Below are 16101 nucleotides of genomic sequence, written 5' to 3' on the forward strand. Positions count from 1 at the left end.
CATTTAACCTTTTAAACTATCACCCTATTTAACTGTTCAGTCATTCCAACTATATTAAACCTCATCTACCTAGTTCAGTCATTCCAACTATATTAAACCTCATCATGTTGGTTGCCAATTAGCACATCATCTGTTTTAACAATATATTTCACACAATATGTTTTGCATTTTCATGCACTGGTAATTCCCTGGAATTGCGAACATTTGTGAACATTTTGGATAAGTACAGCCAACCCTGGAGCTCTTCAAACTTTTAATCACACACATTTTCCTGCCATTTCCGCCTAAGTCATCTTTTGTCTTTTAATCCTGTGGCACCAGGGAGCATCAGAGAAACAAAATCCAAACACTGAAATACTGACATGACCCTAAGGATTCAGAAAATGTATCATTTACCCATATTATCTGATTTGGAGGGGGTGATTTTCAGTCTTATATCAGACATGGCGTTTGAGAAAATAATGTGTATAAATTAAGCAAAACACTGACATAGCTGAAAATCTAAAAACGGTATAACAAATAACAAATGAGACATGGATTCCTATGTTTTAAGGTGTGGTAAGCCCAATTATGGCATCTCCATTACTGTAAAAGGTCAAGGTTATGACCTTTAGGCATGGTCAATGACATTTTATGACATTTTCGCACAGATTGCATCATTCAAGGCCACGACACTAAACAAACTCTTCGTCGGAATCCTCATCAGAGGAATAGGATTGTTTCTCATCAGCAAAGTCATCCTTCTGGTTTTTGCACTGTCTTGCATGGCATAGGTCAGTGCAGGCCAAGTTGTTGGCAACACACTGACATGATGGAGTGACACAGGCCCCGTCCACACGGAGACGCTTTTTGGGTTAAACGCACAGGTTTTGCATCGCACTTTTTTGAAACCTGGTCCCAGGGTGGAAAAATCTGAAACTGTAGCCCTTGCGAGTTCATTTGGACGGCAAAACCACATACTTGCGTATTGATGATGTCATCGCCACACCACAGCTGCCCTGGACTTGACACTTATAGTATTGCCTAACAATACTAGTTTCCATACATGACATTACCTACGATTACACTCAGTAGGATAAATATCACAACTGGTGCTGCCCAGCACCAATAGCTCATGACTTGGTGGACGGAACAGTGTTTTCCCTGTGTTTTCTTGATGCATTCTAGCTACTGTCAGTGACGCGAGAGAATTAGTCAGAAGTTATTAGGGAAGTGCAGGGTAAATTTAAATTAATTTGTGCATAGTGCCGATGTCTTACAACATAAATAAATGCATTCATAATTAGTGAAGTCAGATATGAGCATACAAAGGTGCTTAGAACTCATGTTAAGCCTATGGTAGATGCACACTGAATGCAAATGCGGGCTTTGATGCAGGCAAAAGTATTAACGAAGGTAGCCTATTATAGCAATATTATAAATGTGGCGACGGAATAGCCTAGAACTTGGGTAGGCCTAGCGTTTAGTAGCCTATGCACTTGCGGTGATAGCCAAAACTAATGTGAATCGCGGACTCTCTACAACCAAAGAAAGTAAAGGAGATTATTTGTACCTGCGTTAGCCAAATAAAGGACGGGACTGCACCCTTCACAAACCGTAAAAATAAAGTTTATTAGTTTTGCAATTGACTACAGTTGACAGTTCACTATAGTCCACACAAACAATTCTGGTTTCCTTGCACTAGCCATTTTCGTCGTAGCCTATTCTGTCTGTTTGTATAGCCTACAGCGTGCAAGCTTTGGTCAATTTCTGTAAGAGAAACAGTGCCACCTATAGGCCTGGGATATGAAGTAACGTGTTGAGTCATGTTGAGATGGATCCGTTTAGACACAAATATTCTTGATACGGTTCCAGGGAAGACGGAGGAAAAAAAGATCAGTTTGGTATATGTGGACTAGCCCACAGTCCCTCTTGCATGAGCATGACAGAAACTCAAATACTGCTTGTGGACCAATGGAGACATTGAACTAGTCTATGGAGAGCTGCAAGTCACCATCTTGGTCCACTCTAGACCACCCATGCTCAACTGGGGAAAGAACCTCAGGGTTGTTCTCAAGGCATCTTCTCCAGATAGCACCTTGATAGTTAGCTCTGAGACAGTGCTTCCTGAGAGAATCTGAGCATGGAGGTAACTGCCAGGATTCTATGCCTTTCTTTGCACAAAAAAGTACATACCTCATTTCATTGATGTTGGTGATTCTGGACTTGGAGCTGTACATTAACTCCTGTAAGGCTGCATACAACTCAGGTGTCATTGTCCAGTCTGCCCCAACCCTCTGAAAGGTCTCACAGAAGTTTTCATTCTTCTGAAGAAGTTTTAGGGCTGACACTTTATCACAACCTGCAAATGCACTTACAGTGTCGCAGCCTGTGTATGCTTGTAAACTAGGCAAAGCCTGACGCAACTGTGAACCCAGACCACAAGCGAGTTGTGAGATGTTTATGTAACTGGTGCGATTCTTTGTCCCTGTCTTCAGGAACAGGTCACATGTGAGTGTGTCACTGGTAGCCAGGCTTATCACCAAGACATCAGTGTCATCAGACACAAGGATGACAGATTTGTGACTAGTCCTTGAAGCATGGCAAGCATGGACTAGCATACGGGTGGCAACCTCTTCCTGAGTGGACGACAGGTCTGCTACCTTGTGTACTCCCTGTTGGGTCAGCTTGTAACACTGATCTTTGGTTGTAGTGTATAGAACCTTTTCACCGAGTTCTAGACTGTTCTTTGCTCCACTCTTTGAGCAAGAAGGTAGCAAGATTTGTTTTGTTGTTGTTGCTTTGTAGTAATCTCTTCCATTGCTGAACTCTGTGCCTGAGTCTGCACCTCTGGATGTGTTTGATAGAAGCCTCATTATATACATCAAAAACAATGTCAACACGGGTGCTGTGACTTGCTTCAGCTAGCACAGTGGTCAAGGCATAGTCTGCAATATCAGCAAATGTCTTGCCATCACCGTTCAGCTTCTGAACACGGGCCATGCCATATATTACGCAGGTGGAATTTAATGGCAATGATTCAGCAACACATGGGAACTTGAGCAGTTGCTTGGCAAGTGAGGATTTGTAAGTCTTCCTCACATGTCTCTGAAACCTCTTCAGCTTTGAGAAACGTGGCAAACCACAGCATAGGAAGTGTATTTCCCTTTTTTATTTTACAGGAGACCAATATGCAAGATAACAACTCATGTTCTCATGGACAGTGAATAATCACTTCCTTCATTGCAAATATTACAAATAATGCATCAGGGCATTCTAAATAATAATAATATTAACAATAATGCCATATAAAACATACTGTACATTATCATGTTTAACAATGGGGACAAAAACAATGAGTACTGTAAAGACAAGATAGGGTATCATCTTGTGGTATAATAAATCTGTGACAGAGCCAAGATTCTATTAATTCAGAACAACTAATACATATCCTATTGTCATCCTGTTCACACACATCCTCAGTGGTGTAGTCTAGTTAGCTGTAGTGGGTATACTGTGATCAAACCCAAATGTTAATACCTATCCTTGCCTATTTTAAATGGGCATACGGAGATGGTGATGCTTTTTAAGTGGGTATACTGCGTAGTCCTGTCACAGATCAGGTTGTGTATCAGGGTATGGTAGCCCTGTTAAAATAGCTTTTTTAGCTTATTTAACTACTGTAACCCCATCCCCCACCGCCCCAGGAGAAACCCCCAGAGCCATCTGTAACCAGCGTTTTACTAAATTCCAGAAAATAACACATTCTTGGGTTTTTGGTGATTTGGAATTTAATGTCAATGCTCCTTTCCAGACTCACCTGCAGAGCCAATTCAAATTTGCTAAGGGGGTCTGTCTGGTTACCCATGTGTTACCCTCAAACAGAGAGAGCTATATGAGGCAGGAAGGTGCTGACCGACTAACCACAAATGGTTTCAAACATGTGCATGTCATACATGCATTTGACTTTCAGGATGGTACAACCAAAGATCCTTGATTACTAGCTAACTACAACCCAGCTTCATAGTTGCATGAAATTGATGACTAACACTTTGCAAAAAAAACGGATATGTAAATAATAGATGAAACATAATAAAATGCTACTTTAGAATGATACTTGGTGTTTTTTTATTATTATTTTAATCATTTATCTTGAGTGTAATTGCCCTTTGAAACCCATTGCTGACAATGCATTCGTGTTGTAAGGTCTTAAGTTTTTCATGAAAGTAAAATTCACCATGTTAAAGATGTAAGGATCACAAGGCACACAAATTAGGTTGTTGAATTGCAACCAACTGAAATATGGCAGCCATCAAGTAACATGAAAACTCAAAAGCAAGCGTTATGGGCTCAATCTCAACTAATGTAAATGCAACGATTAATATTTACACTGATGAAAACTTAATTTTGAATACTATATTCCATTTCTGCTTGATTGTCTGACATACAGTACTTATTTGATAAGAGAGAGTGGAACATGACTTACATCTGGACATCTTCAAATATTGAGTTCTGAGACCTGATCGGATCAGGTAGTGTACTCTCTAATATGACATCACCTGCTGTTCATTAAGGGAGCAATATCTATAGATTTGAGGATGCGGTTGGGTCTATTACCAGTGTGTTGTTTTGGACTGAGTGCAGGATTCAGTGGCATGGCTGTGGACTGACGCAATTCCCGGTGGGAAAAAGCATACAGGAAGGGGTTCACACAGCTGTTGATGAAAGTCAGTGCTCCAGCAGCATTCTTAGTGACCTTGGAAAACTGCAGGATGTCATGTGATCTCAAAGAAACTGCCACAACGGTGAACAGATTGTTGAGGTGGATTGGAATGGAAAAGATGAAGAACACCACAATGATGCTGACAACCAGCTTCTTCATCCTCTCGTGTCCCGAACGAATGTTCTGCGTCACCCTTCTGTGCAGGCTGACGTATAAGGAAGCCAGGATAGAGAACGGAAGTACAAACAGCAGCAGGCTCTCGAGGAGGAGTGTGGTCACCTGTTCCCCGTCCGACCTGTAGTGTTGCAAGCAGTGGAGCCGTCCATCCCCTTCCAATATCACTTCTCTTTGGACCAGAGCATGACAGGACAGAATGCCTCCAAGAGCCCATACGAGTCCCAGCAGAATCTTGCGACCCGGAGACTTGAGCTCGGCCCAGCGCTGTGGATAGAGCACCTGGATGTAGCGTTGCACACTCAGGAGAGTGACGCACAGCACGCTGGTGTAGAGGCTCCAGTACACCAGGTAGGAGAGAAGCTTGCAAGGTACCAGGCCCAAACTCCAGCCGTGACACAACGTGTAAATCCACACAGGCAGTGTGAGCAGCGTCAGCAGGTCTGACACAGAGAGGTTCAGCATCAGCCAGAGAGTGAAGTTTCCTTCAGCCAGTCTGCGTCGGAGGACGGCCAGCACCACCAGATTGCCAGGCACCCCCAGGGCACAGCAGAAGCCCAGCATGGCACTTGCCACCTGGGTCCCTAGCGAGACCGGGGCAGTGGAGCTGATGCTGGTGATGTTGAGCTGCTGCATGATAGTAATGACAGTTGCCGGAACAATGTGACCACTATGAGCTGTGAGAGCAGTGTGAGCAATCAAGAGGAAGTTGCAGGCAATAACCTCAAGCAAACTTCCTGCCTTGCACTTCACACACTTACAGCAGAAATTACCTAAAAATGCTGATTTGTTATTCTATGGACCTGTTTTAAAAAGATATTCTTCAGAGCACCCTGTCCTTCTGCCTGATTTGTGTATTTGGCAGTGAAGACCAACAAAAGTTGTAGTGATGATAAAAATGGAAAAATAAATAAATCTGTAGTCATTGCATGTGGCCAAATGTCAACTGATTAGTTGTGGAATGACCTTGTCATTTGGTTATTTAAAGGTTAGCCTTCAGCAGTGATGGGAATAACGGCGTTATAAATAGCGGCGTTACTTTTTTTCAGTAACGAGTAATCTAATTGATTACTCTTCCCATTTTAATAACGCCATTACCGTTACTGCCAAAAAATTTAGCTTTACAACCTAGTGTTTACTTGTGTCTTGTATGTTCATGCTCATATTCATCAGACGATCACAAATTTGCAGAATGTTACAAGTGCTGCTTCACACCCTAACAAACTAAAGTGTTCCTGAAGAATAATACAAACAACAAACGTTTTAGTCTATATTGTAGGCTAATTCCTGATGCATTAACACACTTTTCATGGAGTGGAAGATACATACCCTCCAGAATTATTGGCACTTCTGCTAAAGTTGACTAAAAAGAGAAACATAAAATCATCTTTTGGACATTTATCTTAATGCCTTAAGTAAAAAATGAGGAAATATCCAACCTTTAAGGACACCAATTTTCTTTGTGAATGAATAATGTATCATAAATAAATAAATGTTCTTCCTTAAAATACAGCGGTCATAAGTATTGGCACCCTATGTTAAATTCCCATAGAGGCAGGCAGATTTGTATTTTTAAAGGCCAGTTATTTTATGGATCCAGGATACTATGCATCCTGATAAAGTTCCCTTGGCCTTTGGAATTAAAATGGCCCAACATCATCACATACCCTTCACCATACCTAGAGATTGGCATGGTTTTATTTTTATGCTCATTGAGCTCAATGCAAATCAAACCAGCTAATAGGCTAACTGAAATAAAACCATGCCACAATACACAGACTCCTGGCAGCAAGAGGCCTGCAATACTGTATCAATCAACACACTATTCGTCTTAATTGAGGAAAGTGGGAAACCAACCTGTGTTGGTTTTAGAACGGATTTATCAACCTCTCCGGTTCCCTCTGTAGCCCCTTGGAGTGGACTGGATATTGTCCGGAGCTGTGAACTGTGTCTGTGACTGCAGACTAGTGTTGTCATGGTACCCAAATTATGACTTTGATACAATACCTGCCATAAATATCTCGATACTAAAACAATACCATGGCAAAATCCAAAAATGTCTGGAAAAGAAAGGATGCAGACCTCCTCCAAGTGTATTGAGTCATTGTGGGCCTACACCAAAGGTGCAGGACCCCATTGTGTTTCTATGTTTTCTTATTATTATACTTTCTTCTGCCATGGGAGTCTATGGCAGCCCGTAGAACCGTCACACTGATGTCCCATGATTCATTTCACCAAGTTTCATGTCTGTACCTCAAGTGCTCTAGCGCCACCAATGTCAATCAGTCAAAGTTGGCATTACATCCATGCACTTAAGAACCACTGATCTAGATTGCAAACTAAGTATCTGCCAATACAATCCAGTCTAAGAGAATCATGAAGAGAGTCATCACTAGCTGCATACCCTATCAATGACCATGGACACTTTCAACCAGTCAATGAGCCGATGGACCATTATACCTTGTGTTGTTTTTGTTATGTTTGACTTACTGTATGCGCTTTGAGGTGCACTCTGTATGAAAACAATAAACAGCAGATCCTACCAAATTGATGATTGGTGTAAACATGTATCAGTCATTATAATCATTAAATAAATTTCATTATATAAGTGTGGCATATACATTTTCTTTATTAAATGAAATCTTAAATCTATTCTGTCATCATTGCATTGCTGGCACAATTCTCTACAGCAGTGGCTCTCAAACTTTTCACAATGAGTACCACCTCAGAAAACAGTTGGCTCTCCAAGTACCACAATTATTACTGGCATTAAAATACATTATTCAGGGCTGCCAACTTTTCAAAAAACCTTGGAGTGAGATTTGGTGGGGCCAACCAACATTTTGCTGCGGAAATTTTTGTTTGGCTCATTCAGCATTATACCGTACAATAAAAAAAAACGTACACCAGTGGTTCTCAGGTGTATGGACCAGGCATGGACGGATTATGAACTTTCGGGGCCCTGGGCCCACGTATGAAGGGCTCCCCACTAATTGTCGCATATGTGGACATTTTTTCATTTGTTTGATGTGATTTCTGGTGCATTTTGGTAGCTTAGAAATCTAGACACACCCTAACGGCAGCAAATTACATTTACTTCCAGGGCTAGTCTAGCAACTCTCCGTTGGCTTGTGAGCTCGAAAAATTAAACTTCTATCAGGCCAATCAAATCGTCTAGTTGTTAGGGGGGCATAACATAATGATTGATGGCATGAGTTGCAATGGTTTGGCTTGAATTCCCTGAAAACAAAGAAGATGGATATTGCTGTTGGCCAACAGTGTGACACGAGTTAAGCTTGTTTTGAGATGGCAAAAGTTTGAACTAGCCAACTAGCTCCCCTGGTGGGAAAACGCATGGGACTCAGTGCTGTCCTATTGCGTGCAGAGGGAATTTGAAAGACAACCGATTATCCCGCCCCTCGGACTGAGCACTGCGAACGTTTTAATGTGGGTCTGGCTCGTCAGGCTAGCATTTTGGGGATGGCCAATACTAAATTCAATCAGATTCATAGCCTACATCCTGATGTGTTGATATTGAGGCAATGATTCCATGCAAAGGCTTGGGCTTCAGGGCCCCCTGACACCTTGGCCCCTGGGTCTGGGCCCGGAAGGCCCGTGCAGTAATCCATCCTTGGGACCAGGGTCTCAGAGTTAAATGAACATTGGTATCAAAGGGATCTAGCCTACTACTAGGACCATGGGCGTCGGAGGCATTGTGAAAGTGGGTGGGACATTTCAGAGAGGGGGTATGGGGGTCCTCCCCCAGAAATTTTTTTTTGGACTAGATGCAATTTCCTGAATTCTGGTACATTTTAACAGGTTATTTAGATACTTCTATATAACAAAATAAAGCCAGCCTACGAAATTAATAAAAAGTAAATCATGCATAATTTAAAAATAACTCAATAGGCTACTTGGCTACGCAATAAGGTTTCCATTACAGCACCGCAGATGTTCAATGAACGCATGAAAGCGGATGGTTTGTTTGAAATCCCGACACTCTTTCAACTACATGGAACGTAATAGTGATCATCAAATACCTCCCCAGATTTCAGTGCCCATCAGTCCCAACATTTAACAATATAATCAAACAGTCCAAAAGTAAATTAAATATCAAACTAAACCGTGAATCCAATGAAAATGACAATGAAGCACTAAACAGATGCTGAAAACAGCACTGGTATTTCGCACGGCAAAAGTGAGGGGGTCCAAACTAACAATTTTAAAAAGTGGGTGGGTGTTTTGTAAGAATTTAAGAAGTGTTTGTATATTTTAACTTTTAAATGTATCAATCAGGTGCACTTTCAAAATAAATTCAGAGGTCAGACTTGCTTATTTTTATGGAAATATTTGTGCTGTAGCCTAAGCTATTTTGCACTTCAGAATTATAACCATGCACACACAGGTGGAATAGTTAGGTGATATTGCAATAAGTTCACAACCACAAAAACATATGCTACATTTCACAGTTCAGAAATGTTAAAAAATGTGTTGACATTTCAGCACTCCATGAAATTATGCAGAAGTGGTCACCTGTGTTATTCAGCTAGTTTATTTAAGATAATATATTGGTCATTGTAATGGCCATAGCCTACATGCTATTCCTTTTTCAGGATGTACCCATATCTGCATGATGTGAATGTTTGCATATGGCTTATGTCAGGCTTTATATCAATATTTGTGTCTCGTTATTTGATTTTCTTCATATTTTTGCATTAATGTCACTAGGAAGCATGGCAATATAAATGTATTCATTTATCTGTAATGGGATTGGCTGGAACCTGACAATATAAGAACCATGATAGCGGGATATGGCTGAGCAATTTACAAAAATGTATGTAGGCCTACTGACAAATAGTTTACGTTAGAATACATTATAATTTCGCCCCAATGAGGCTATGTAGAAATGTGTTGCAATTTCAAAACCGGATTACTCAGGAACCACTTATTGCACAAAGGCATGCTCTATATCCTCGTATTCGGTAAGGTTTGCTGTTTATTGTGATATTGGGTTTGCCACGTGTTGTGTGAAGGGTTAGTGAAATATTAAGCCGAGAGTAATGGGTGTGCACTGTGTGCAAAATGCAAATATGATTAGCCTAAATTGCACGTCGGTTCAATGTTAATTTTCTCGCGAACCATATATCACAGCAACTTGGCGCTAATAATAGCTTAGATTCCGCACGTTCACCTGATGTGTGATATCATATGTATAGGTTTAGTTTAGTTGAACCTCATCTGCCAGGTATTTGACCTACCAGGTTGACACTTCAGCGTGAAAAATACTCAATAATACTCAAAGCATAGCCTACCTGAAGCCGGGGAAATGCGTGGGGAATGCGCCTGGGACGGCTTCTGAAGTAGCATCGCAAATGAGAGAAAAGTTATAAAATTCCACAGACAGGGGGTGCTCTTGAACCTCTCACCGTCTCTGAAAGCATAACCGTGGCTCAACAGGTAGATCTATAGATAGGCTAAACTCATTTTTCAGGCATCTGACCGACCGGGTTGACACTTCAGCGTGAGAAATCGGGGGTGTGGCGTGTGAGTGTGTGAAACCAATCAAATGCGTGTGTCTCACGGCCAATGCGTGAGAGTTGGCACCTATGATTATTCCACTGCTTGGTTGAATTTCCCATTGTCCTACGGAATTTAGAACGACCATTAACCGTATGTTATTTGCACACCTATGAAGAAGATCCATTTTTTTGGCCGTATCACACTTGTATATTAATTCGCCGAACTCGTTGTTATGTTTAAATTAACTGTCATCAGAGCTGTAAAATGCAGACGTTCAGAACACGGCAACCAAAGATTCTAGAGCGGAGGAAGATAGATCAGTTACGTCATAGGCATGAAGTACGCTCTGAGCCCGACAGGGGCCCATTTTGGTAAGCTCAGCGCAACATTTCATACAGTTCCAATTCTATGAGCCCATCTGAACAGCTGTTTTTAACGTTGCCAGCTGTTTTTTTACTCGGTAATGAACTGCAAGAACTGACAGTGTGAAAGGCCCGATTGATCTTTTCCAAGTTTACACTGAATAAGGTAAAGGCCTATTATTTAGACAGAAGTACCTATTGTAGGCCTACTTGTAAATTATAGATCACATAAAATCCCATTGAGAGACTGTATAGCCTACTTATAAGCTAGCTAGCAGGCAAACTAACTAAATAAATCTAACCGTTGAACTTAATTTGTGCAATGATATGTTATAATTGAAAACATTTGCTTGAGTTATAAATTAGCTGTAGTCCTATTATTTAGGCCAATACTCATCTACTGTAAATCCTCAAATTATGACCGGGCTCTTTTATTTACTTATATGCTGTGTAAGCACCTGCCTTTATTTAATTAAGCATTATTTACTTTGTATTAAATTCGTAGGCTGCGTCGCGGCAACAATTGTGCAAATGTGTATGACTGCTTCAGCCTCTCGCAAGCTCAAAAGAGGGCAGCAAGTGACTGAGCTTGAGAGCGACGTGAGACTCGTGGTGTAAATATTAACTTTCAGTGTTTTACGATGTATTTGTGAATTAGGCCTACGTTTAATTAAAAAGTGTTTCTTGCGTGCGTTCATTCTCTCATTCCCTCTCCAAAATGTTGTTCTAGGCCAAGTGCATGAACCCAGCATCAGTGCGAGCATCACATGAATCTCAGTTGAGACAATAGATTGACCATATTGTACAACTGCAAAGCCTCATCATAGGCATGTTATATTCATGACATGAAAAGTGGAACTTATAGAATGAAAATTACAAATTACGCAGTCGGCTAAGCGTTTTAAACTTGCGCAAAACTGATGAACCCAGCATCGGTGCGTCGTATAGATTAAAACACAAATTGAAGCAACAGCTTGACCATTGGACAATCCTACCACAAAACCTTTACATAGGCATGCAACGTTTATGACATAAAAAGTGGAATATGAACGTATTTCATCACACCTGACAATTAAACGGAGTTGTGGCTGTTCGCGATTTGACTGATTCTTGAGTTTCAGCGCAGTGTTGACTTGCGCGTCTTTTTAAGATGGTGAGCGTAGGCCTAAACGAAGGAAAGCCCTCTAATCGGATGGGCAAGACTGAAGACTGACGGATGGCTACACTGCGCCAGTAGCCTGGGTGTTCCCATGCTGCCTTGCGCGTGATTTGATTCACGCTGCTAAGGCAGCCTGGAGACCATGGAGCAAATTTTCGCCTGAGATAGGGAACCAATCACAGAACGGGGGAAAGCAAGACGATGATGAGCTACATATGCACCATAACAATCCAACGGATTAGCAACGGTCTTTTCGTGGAGACTACGCTCAGAGCAGCTGCAGAACAACAGCGAGCGGAAAACGGGCTATAGAGATGACGATAGCTGGGGCTGGGGAACGTGAGTCCGGGCGTGTGCAGGCCCGAACTGCACTGTATGACCACTGAGCATACTGTAGATAAACAGTAAAATGTAGCTGGGACGGTAGAGGGGTTAGAAACCCATGAATGAAAATAGCCTATTTTTGCACCAAAAATATGTGATGTGAAATGTAAAAAAAAACAAAAAAAAAAACCTCTCACGTTCCCAGGTAGTACGAACGCCCCCGTTGAGAAACCCTAGGCTAGACAGATATTGTGAGTAGCCTAGACCTAATGCAGGAATGGACGTTACAGTTATTCAGTAACTGTAACGAATTACTGAAATTTAAATTGACCTTTACCTGAAATTACAGTAAGGCGTTATCTCCCACACTGGCTATAGGTCCATTGAACTTAGTTTTGGTGGATGATGGACAGATGTCAGTGCCCTAGCCTAATTTACCCTCGGAAATAATTTGACATTGTCTTTATACAATATATTTAACTGGTCTAGACATGGTGTGGTCTATTGGGTTTCTCGTAATTTCAACATACAGCTTTACAGAACAAAATATTGTTAACATTTAAGGATCAGCGCCATAGGATTCCCACGGTAGCCAGCGTCTGTGACGACACCTGAGCTTACTAAAATGGCGACCATAGAGTCATAAAACGTACTTCAACATATCCAATGTATTCTCCTGCCAGTAATCCATCTTGCTCTGTTCTAGAATCTTTGATGGCAACATTGTAGCATATGATGGAGGTGGCTTTTAGCTAGATGGATGACAGCAGGCTAAGTAAAATAGAATCATTAGATTAGATTCATCAGAATCTTGGGATACGCCCGCTTGACAACGGGAGAGATAGAACTAACGTGGCCTTTGGACGTAGCAACCATCTATTTAGAACTAGTAACGGCAGTTTGTCTTGCAAGTTTTTGCGTCGGGGCCGTTTTACAACCTCGACCGTGCATTAACTTCTGTGAACAGACCACCGTGTCGTCCATTATCCCTTACATAGCTTAAGCCAATTTCACATATTGTACTGCCCAGACGGCACACATAAATCTTACCGATGTCGGGCCAATGAATGCCGTTACAGTCTAGAAGACATCGCATAGGAAGCGTTTGCTCTTTGGCAAGACATCGCCGGGATGTCTAGCCTGGGTGTTCCCATGCTGCCTTGCGCGCAATTTGATTCACGCTGCTAAGGCAGCCTGGAGACCATGGAGCAAATTTTCGCCTGAGATAGGGAACCAATCACAGAACAGGGGGGAAAGCAAGACGATGATGAGCTATGCACAGACGCATTTGATAGACATCCGTGGCACCCAATAAACGGATCTGGGCATTTTTTTCTAATACGAGAAAATGAACGTTTGGTTCCCAGACCACGTCTCATTGAGAAGTGGTGGCGCTAGCCAGGCTACAGGATGTCGGCAAATCATCGAAAACGACAATGAGCCAATGTTTCAACGACTCATCGTTTGCACATTGGCAAGACATCGCCGGGATGTCGGCAAATCATCGAAAACAACAATGAGCCAATGTTTCAACGACTCATCAACGCTATGCCCACCCCCGGCTTATACGACCTTTATTTATTTAGGTCGGAACTTGAGATTGCACATTTTACACTAGGCTATAAATGATTAGATCTATAAAGACACAAGAAAGATGCCAGAAATATTTTCAATTCATTTTATTTAATGTTTAAAAAAGTCTGAATGATGAAAAAATGCTGTTAGAAAATGTTCCCCCAAAAATCAGGTTCTTCTCCTGCAAGAGACAAAAACAACAATTAATTCACCGCAACACTTTCATCTTTAAAGTCTACCCTTACCGATTGCTGTTAAGGAATTTTCATAGATGCAGAGAACCACTACCGAGCTCGGAGAAATAGATTTCAAACCCATTAGTATTACCTCAGCAGAGGCGAGCTAATGCCGTTACTTGGCTAGCGCGCTAACGCCGGCCAAAACACGAACTCTGGAAGTGACTAGAGAAAGTTGGGACTGAAACGTAGCCTACATTTGCTTTGGGAACTTTGGCTGATGCATTTATCTGTGCATTTTTCTCTGTGCAAAGGCGTTATGATGACACGACCAGCAGGTTAGCTCAGCCAAGACAGTAACGTTAGCTAATAGCCTAGCTCCCACTCCTCTCCATACAAAAACGACAGCCTTTCCTGGGTTAAGTCTCACGGTCAAATAATAACTTGCTATTCTTACACCCAAGCATATTGCTGTCCTTGTACCGGTAATCATGGATGCTGTAGTGTTAACATTTTGCCATAGCCGCTAGCTACCTTTATATGGCTCTGGGTTTAACATATTTTCCAGTGTTAGCTCAACTAGCTAACGTGAATTAGTTCACAACGAAGTCGTAATTACCCCAAAACAGCTCTTTATAAAGTAATGTACACCAAGTTATGGCTTAGGCTAGCAGGCAAATATATAAACAGTCATACAATTGGACACAATGCCTATTTTCTGACAATTTACATGAGTGAATTTACCAACCTGAAAATCGCTGCTCCAGGAGGCTGATCTGACGTGCCTGGCTGCCTGCTACACACGCAGAAAAAGAACAGATAGAGCGGGATCTGCGTCTGGTAGTAGGAACGATCAAAAGCCAACATACATGGATGCTGGGGTAAAAAAAACAGATGGCGGGATCTGCTTTGGGTAGTAGGAACGATCAAAAGCCAACATACATGGAAGCTGGGGTAAAAAAAAAAACAGATAGCGGGATCTGCTTTGGATAGTAGGAACGATCAAAAGCCAACATACATGGAAGCGACTTCAGGCCGATACCCCTGCGACATTATTATATGGGAGGATATCCCATGCTGCTGATCTGAAACCAACATCGGGCAGATGTATGTGTGCTGTCTGGGTGTATGTTGTAGGCTACATACTGTTTTGCGTCATTTGTTGCTGGCAGGTGCCATTGAAGTTTCACTAGTCACATGTGCTGGGCTCATTGTCACCAGCTTCCGTTTCTGCTCGAACATATTCACCACACTTCTCTTTCTAATACTTCCCGTTTGGAGTGAGATTTGGTGGGGCCAACCAAAATTTTGCTGCGGAAATTTTTGTTTGGCTCATTCAGCATTATACCGTACAGTAAAAAAAACGTACATCAGTGGTTCTCAGGTGTAGGGACCAGGCATGGACGGATTATGAATTTTCGGGCCCCTGGGCCCACATGTATTAAGGGCTCCCCACTGATTGTCACATATGTGGAAGGGGGATTTGGGGGTCCTCCTCCAGAATTTTTTTCATTTGTTTGATGTGATTTCCTGTATTCTGGTGCATTTTGGTAACTTAGAAATCTAGACACACCCTAGCGGCAGCAAATTACATTTGCTTCCAGGGCTAGTCTAGCAACTCTCCGTTGGCTTGTGAGCTCGAAAAACTAAACTTCTATCAGGCCAATCAAATCGTCTATAGAGTCGTTAGGGGGGCATAACATAATGATTGATGGCAGACTTGCAACGGTTTGGCTTGAATTCCCTGCTACTTGAAAACAAAGAAGATGGATATTGCTGTTGGCCAACAGTGTGACACAAGTTAAGCTTGTTTTGAGATGGCAAAAGTTTGAACTAGCCAACTAGCTCCGCTGGTGGGAAAACGCATGGGACTCGGTGCTGTCCTATTGCGTGCAGAGGAAATTTGAAAGACAACCGATTATCCCGCCCCTCAGACTGAGCACTGCGAATGGTGAGTGCCCAGACCCTACATTTTAATGTGGGTCTGGCTCGTCAGGCTAGCATTTTGGGGATGGCCAATACTAAATTCAATCAGATTCATAGCCTACATCCTGATGTGTTGATATTGAGGCAATGATTCCATGCAAAGGCTTGGGCTTCAGGGCCCCC

The 16101-nt window shown here is 42.0% G+C and overlaps 1 protein-coding gene and 1 long non-coding RNA gene across 2 annotated transcripts; both read right to left on the reverse strand.

Annotated features, from left to right (window-relative positions):
• Positions 1–3088: 3088 nt before the first annotated feature.
• On the reverse strand, positions 3089–5520 carry LOC121724215 (leukotriene B4 receptor 1-like). Its single transcript, XM_042110614.1, has one exon. It carries the CDS (start codon positions 5510–5512, stop codon positions 4535–4537), a length of 978 nt encoding a protein of 325 aa, XP_041966548.1. The 5' UTR covers positions 5513–5520; the 3' UTR covers positions 3089–4534.
• An 8385-nt stretch (positions 5521–13905) lies between these two features.
• Positions 13906–15000, reverse strand: LOC121724317. The gene is made up of 2 exons (XR_006035185.1): positions 14741–15000; positions 13906–13997 (listed from the first exon to the last, which is right to left on the reverse strand). It is a non-coding gene; the product is annotated as an uncharacterized LOC121724317 (long non-coding RNA).
• Between the last annotated feature and the right edge of the window lie 1101 nt (positions 15001–16101).

This window comes from Alosa sapidissima, chromosome 11 (assembly GCF_018492685.1).
Source record: "Alosa sapidissima isolate fAloSap1 chromosome 11, fAloSap1.pri, whole genome shotgun sequence".
NCBI classification, from domain to species: Eukaryota; Metazoa; Chordata; class Actinopteri; order Clupeiformes; family Clupeidae; genus Alosa; species Alosa sapidissima.

Coding starts and splice junctions, on each gene's coding strand:
- LOC121724215 (XM_042110614.1), bottom strand. CDS start 5,512: ATGCAGCAGCTCAACATCACCAGCATCAGCTCCACTGCCCCGGTCTCG.